At 36.7% G+C, this 6,972-nt stretch overlaps 1 protein-coding gene across 1 annotated transcript; it reads left to right on the forward strand.

Moving 5' to 3' along the window:
* Positions 1-281: 281 nt before the first annotated feature.
* On the forward strand, positions 282-3,526 carry LOC108341130 (exportin-2). Its single transcript, XM_017578779.2, has one exon. It carries the CDS (start codon positions 326-328, stop codon positions 3,215-3,217), a length of 2,892 nt encoding a protein of 963 aa, XP_017434268.1. The 5' UTR covers positions 282-325; the 3' UTR covers positions 3,218-3,526.
* The last annotated feature ends 3,446 nt before the right edge of the window (positions 3,527-6,972 follow it).

Below are 6,972 nucleotides of genomic sequence, written 5' to 3' on the forward strand. Positions count from 1 at the left end.
TAATACAAATGTTAATTTTAATATATGATAATAAAGTAATAAATGAGTAATAATAATCAATACAGTTATTATAATAATGTTTACCAAATCTCATTAATTAAAGGACAAAACTAAAATTTGAAGGTGCAGGTGAAATCCTTCTAGGGTGAAACACCCACGTAATTAAATATATTCAGACATTGGGCCATATCCTCAGGCTAAGCATAGAGATTGGGCCTAAACACCCTTGGAGTTTTAGTAGTATATGAAAAATCGCAAGAGTGTTCAAAACTTGAAAAACTCATTTTCCCTCCCCAAGTAGAAACACTCACTAAGTTTTGTGGTGATGGATTGGAACCCTCAGACTCTGCAATTCCTATCGGAATGCTTTCTCCACACGCTGTTACCGGCGCCCGAACCCCGCCGCCGCGCCGAATCCTCCCTCGCCGATGCCTCCGATCGCCCCAACTATGGCCTCGTGCTCCTCCGCCTGGTCGCGGAGACTTCCGTGGACGAGCAAATCAGGCAAGCCGCCGCCGTCAACTTCAAGAACCATCTCCGCACGCGGTGGTCTTCCGAGTCCCCCATACTTCCCCCGGAGAAGGAGCAGATAAAGTCTCTGATCGTTCCACTCATGCTCTCCGCTACCCGTAAGATTCAGAGTCAGCTCAGCGAAGCCCTCGCGGTTATTGGTAAGCACGATTTCCCCAAGGCATGGCCGGCGCTACTTCCCGAACTCATTTCCAATCTGAAAAACGCCTCACAAGCGTCCGATTATGCCTCTGTTAACGGCATTCTCGGTACCGCTGATTCCATTTTTAACAAATTCCGTTTCGCGTTTAGAACCAATGATCTTCTCCTGGATTTGAAGTATTGCCTCGATAATTTTGCTGCGCCTTTGCTTGAGGTTTTCGTTAAAACGGCGTCGTTGATTGACGCCAGTGTCAATTCCGGCGCGGACCTGCGCCCGCTCTTCGAGTCGCAGAGTCTGTGCTGTAGCATTTTTTACTCTTTGAATTTTCAGGAGCTACCTGAGTTCTTCGAGGATCACATGAAGGAGTGGATGGGTGAGTTTCGAAAATATCTCACCACCACTTATCCTGCTCTCGAGGGAAGTCGTGGCGATGGTCTTGCTATTGTCGATGAGCTTAGGGCCAAGGTCTGTGAGAATATTAATCTGTATATGGAAAAGAATGAGGAGGAGTTTCAGGCTTATTTGAATGATTTCGCACTTGCTGTGTGGACCTTGCTGGGGAACGTGTCTCAGTCTTCTGACCGCGATCAGCTCGCCATTACCGCTATCAAGTTTTTGACCACGGTCAGTACTAGTGTTCACCATACCTTGTTTGCCAGTGAAGGGGTTGTTCCCCAGATCTGTCAGGGCATTGTGATCCCCAATGTGAAGTTGAGGGATGATGATGAGGAGCTTTTTGAGATGAATTATATAGAGTTTATAAGAAGGGATATGGAAGGTAGTGATCTTGATACTAGGAGGAGGATTGCCTGTGAGCTTCTCAAGGGAATTGCTACGCGTTATGGGGATGTTGTGAGGAACATTGTCTCTTCGCAGATACAGAGTTTGTTGAGTTCATTTGCTGCCAACCCTGTGGGTAATTGGAAGGACAAGGACTGTGCTATATACTTGGTTGTTTCTCTCGCTACCAAGAAGGCTGGAACCAGTTACATCTCCACTGAGCTTGTTGACGTTCAGAGCTTTTTTGAATCCGTAATTGTCCCTGAGCTGCAGAGTCCCGATGTGAATGGGTATCCCATGCTTAAGGCAGGTGCACTAAAGTTTTTCACTATGTTCCGTAATCAAATATCCAAGTCCGTGGCATTGAAGTTTTTCCCAGATTTGGTTCGGTTCCTTGCTTCGGAATCAAATGTTGTACATTCTTACGCTGCAAGTTGTATTGAGAAACTCTTGTTGGTAAAGGATGAGATGGGTGAACCGCGCTATACTTCAGCAGACATCAATCCTATCTTCCCGTTACTGATGAACAATCTTTTCAGTGCCTTAAAGCACCAAGAGTCTGAGGAGAATCAATATGTGATGAAATGCATTATGAGGGTTCTCGGGGTTGCTGATCTTTCTGTTGATGTTTCTCGAGTTTGCATTGAGGGGTTGACTTTTATTCTTGGCGAAGTTTGCCGAAATCCTAAAAATCCTGTTTTCAACCATTATATTTTTGAGTCTGTTGCTATTCTTGTGAAGCGAGGCTGTGAGAAGGGCTTGTCTGTATCTATTTTCGAGGCAAGCCTTTTCCCTAAGCTGGAAATAATTTTGACCAATGATGTAACCGAATTTTTTCCATACACATTTCAGTTGCTTGCTCAGCTTGTTGAGCTAAACGGATCACCCATTCCGCCCATTTACATGCAGATATTTGTGATTCTTTTGTCGCCTGATTCATGGAAAAGATCCCCAAATGTTCCTGCACTTGTGCGTCTACTCCAAGCTTTCCTTCAAAAGGCACCGAATGAGATCAACCAGGGGGATAGACTGACTAAGGTGCTTGGCATATTTGACACACTTGTTCAATCTTCTAGCACATCCGATCAAGGTTTTTATGTACTCAACACCGTGATTGAAAGTCTTGAGTACGATGTTATTAAACCATATATTTCCCACATCTGGGCTGCTCTTTTCAGGGAGCTCCAAAGAAGGCGAACAGTGAAACTCATAAAATCTCTTCTGATATTTACTTCACTTTTTCTGATTAAACACGGGCCTTCAAACCTTGTCGATACTATGAACGGTGTGCAGCCAGATATTTTTAATGTGATTTTGAGTCAATTCTGGATACCTCATCTTAAGATGATTACGGGAGCTATCGAGCTTAAGTTGGCTGCTGTTGCCTCAACCAGACTCATATGTGAATCTCCCATTCTTTTGGATCCTGCTGCTGCTGAATCCTGGGGTAAGATGGTGGACAGCATTGTCACTCTTCTTTCACGGCCAGAACAGGAAAGAACTGAGGAGGAACCTGCTGTGCCAGATATTACAGAAAATGTTGGTTACACTGCTGCTTTTGTTCGTCTTTACAATGCTGGGAGGAAAGAAGAAGATCCACTAAAAGATATAAGTGACCCCAAAGAATTTTTTGTTGCTTCGTTGTCTCGGCTGTCGAGCCTTTCTCCTGGAAGGTACCCGAAGGTCATCAATGAATTGGTAGATCCGGCAAATCAAGCTGCATTACTCCAGCTTTGCAATAGATATAATCTCACAATTGTTTAAGTACTTGACACAAACCATCTTGCTTGCTTGGTTTGCTTTCTGTGGAGTTTCCTTTAGATTAGAATTTTCAAGATTGGAAGCCAATGTCCTATTGAATTTTGCATATATTTGTATGACTATGCATGCAATTGGTATCTTTTTTGCTGTGGATAATTGATTGTTAGAAATTGTTGTTTCATTGTTCTTGCTTGCTAGGCCTTGAAATTTTGTTTCAGTGGGACAGTGGATATGATAGGCAATAGAGTTGGAATATGGAATAGGATTGGTTGTTAAAATGAAATAGGATGCCTTTTGTTTATTTTTTTATTATGTTAACTTGTTTGATAGAGGATGAAACATAATTTTAAGTTTGAATTTACTTTCATGCTATATGAAGGGTGGCTGCGGTTGTCGGTATCTTATAAGTGAATCGTACCATTCACTCAATTTTCAGTCCTTCAACATTTTATTTTACCCAAAGACATGGATACATATGATTAATATTCAATTATGTGTACTAACTTCTATTACAGCTCTCCCCTCGTCAATTTTCTATTTGTTTTGGATAGCAAGTTTATAATTTTTTTCTGGTAATGATTATGGGTTATTCAAGTTATATAATGCATTAATTCTACTTATTCTAAATCCTGTTTTTGAACTGAAATTTGACTTCTGGGAAGTGTAGTATATAATTACTTAAAGCTCCCTTTTATTATTTTATTGCGGCTATCATTTTCAGCAGCTACGTGAGTAAATTGTAATGTTCTGGCCAATTTTGTTTAATCATGCATTGTTGTGATTTGAATTCTAAGGGAATTTTCCAGAAGATCTCGATTCTTAAGCCTAAACTCTTGCATTCTTTGCAAAATAATGAAAACTAGGCACCCACCACTAAACAAGTGGTAATGAAGCAAAGTTGTAATAAAATGCCAACAAACCGGTGAAGTTGGAAAAGCGCATTTTCATTGTAGGGATAATTCTTTGAGATGATGGATTTCATTGTACCATATTACTTTTAAGTTTATTTTTTTAGTTTTATTTAATATAAAAGTCCTTATACTTTATATTATGTCAATATATATTGGCTTAAGATAGAAAAAATTATTTTTATTCTTATAAACTTTTAAATTTTATATTATGTCAAGATATTTTATTAGAAAGGTATTGTAAAACTAAGAGATTAACCTTTAAGTCTTAATTTTGTGAACGCAACAAAAAATATTCTAACAAAAGTATATATTTGATTTCCTTTGTTATGTAAGTTATGTCTTGATGTGTGTTGGGAGATTTCGGCAAACGCACCGAATTATTTCAAGTAATAAATCATGGTAAGATTATGTATCGTTTTTTCAAGAGACTCGTAATACTAGAGAATTATGCGATTAACAACTCATCTAGACTCAATAGAACAACATTCATTTACAAGCATGTGCAAAGAGATAAATTCACAAATATACAATGGTTGGACTTTGGTCATTAAAGGCACTTAGATTGGACAAGACTAGAAATTGTATGAAATGACATTGGTAAGGTTAGTTTTCACCTATTTCACTCTTGTGCTTTCCTAATTTCATCTCCTCTCCATCAATTTACTAAAGTCAATCTACAAGAACACTCTAGCCCTAATCCCTTAAGTGGAAGAGCCTAGGTTTTCCCTATTAAACTTCAATCCCTTGGAAAATCTAACAAGCAAACATGCATTAAAGAGCTAGGATCTTAAGACAACATGTGAGTCATCTTTCATCCCTAGAATCAATGACCACAAGGACTCTTTTTTCAGTTCAAGGTTCCATTTTACGTCCCCATAATCTATGAAACCCCAAATCCAAGTCATGAACATTCTTATTACATGCAAGCTTTAAGATTGGAAACAAGAATACTAGCAATTGATAGAAAAGGCATATATATAATGAAATCAATAATCCATTACACAAGACTTCATAGGCTACAGCAATCCCTAACAAGATGAATCTGGTTCTCCACTTCCATGGAGAACCCTAAAGCTTACAAAATGGAAGATGGAAGAAGAAGGAGACCCAAAGGAAGAGGAGGAGATGTTCCCACAAGCTCCTCACGGCCTCCATGAGCTCCAGCAGTGAAATCGCACCTCCAAAAAACCAAAGACCCAAAGCCCTTCGCGTTTCTGAGTTAAATAGACAAATCTGCCATGTCAGCAAAAAATGGCGCTCCAGTCCCCCTGTGTGAGGGGGGCTCAAGCGCACGATAGTCATGATGCACTGGCGCTCCAGCACCCTTGAGCCAGGGGGCCCCAGCTAGGTTCAATAGCATTGCTTCTTTTTCTGGTTTTTCTGTAGATTTGTTTGCTTTTGTGACTGGTTCAGTTATCTACATTGTTGGAGATTCTTTCAAGCACATTATTAGCTACAAAATAAAGAGATTATAGATGAAATTACATCAAAGTAGCCCAAAACACAATTATTCATAACTAAGATAAAAGAGAGGATTAAGCAACTTACAAGCTAAAAAAGAGTTGATTTTGCTACTAAATTCATGCTTAGAGAATGGTAAAAATTAATATTATCAACGTGTTTCATTACACTTCTACAATTCATTCTTTAACATTTTTTTAGATGTTATTAATTTAATTATGGTATTTAAATCAATTTTGTAATATAAATTTTCATACTACTTAAGAAAAAGAGTTTAAGAGATTGATTATCCATTTTTCTTATTCATAGAAGAAAATTACATTATGAATATTTGGGTAATTAATTATAACAACTCATAAGTATGCTATATAACAATATTGTAATACAATTACTAATAACTTGCATTAAATACTTATTCAAAAACCTATCTAGAAGTCTTAGTATATGTATTAAATTTGGAAAAAAATAAATTCAATTTGAGATTTCTTTAAGAATTTTGTTAACATATTTGCAAATTCATTAGATCCAAAAAAACTTATTATAATTTCCTTGACCAACAATTTTTATCAAATAAAATGACAATCAAGTTTTATTTTAATTTTCTCATCAAACATTAGATTTGAAGTAATATGGAGAGAAATTTAGTTATTATGAGATGTAATACGGTGAAGAACTTAAGGAAGAGGACATGTCATATGATACTAGACCGATCATAAAAATGTGATTAATAAGTGATAGGAGGGGAAAGAAATTATTCAAGTGAATTTGGTTGGTAAGAAGAACTTAAATTATTTGGAGATGTCATGAGCATGACACATAAAGGGTTCAAGTAAAGACATAGGCAAGACCTGTTAAACATAGTTACATCTTATTTGGAGGAAGAGAAAAAAAAAACATTCTTTAAAAAGAAAGGTGAACTCGCAAACATGTAATATCTTCAAGTGTCAAGTGAATAAAATCAATGTAAAGATATAATATCTTTAAATGTCAAGTGAATAAAATCAATGTCTTTTAGAATATTTTTAAAAGACACATTTCATAGCTAATATAAATGTTTATTCGATTTTTTGGATTTTGGAAATATAATGTACAAAATACAATGAACCAAAGATTTAATAGAAATAATAAAATAAGTAATTTAATTGTCTAGAGAAAAGATAATGTTCTATTTATAAATAATAAATTGTAGGAATGACATCACGATTGGCAAGTACAGTAGTACCAAACAACAAGATATGGAAAATTTTAAACAAAATATTTATCTTTTTATCTCTTATACCATTTTGTTAAGATGTACAAAAGTATACGTGGACAATATAAAATGTCATATGTATTTAAAAGTGTGTAAAAATTATAAGAAAAGTATTTAAGATGAAAAATATATGA

This window comes from Vigna angularis, chromosome 6, assembly GCF_016808095.1.
Source record: "Vigna angularis cultivar LongXiaoDou No.4 chromosome 6, ASM1680809v1, whole genome shotgun sequence".
Classification (NCBI taxonomy): Eukaryota; Viridiplantae; Streptophyta; class Magnoliopsida; order Fabales; family Fabaceae; genus Vigna; species Vigna angularis.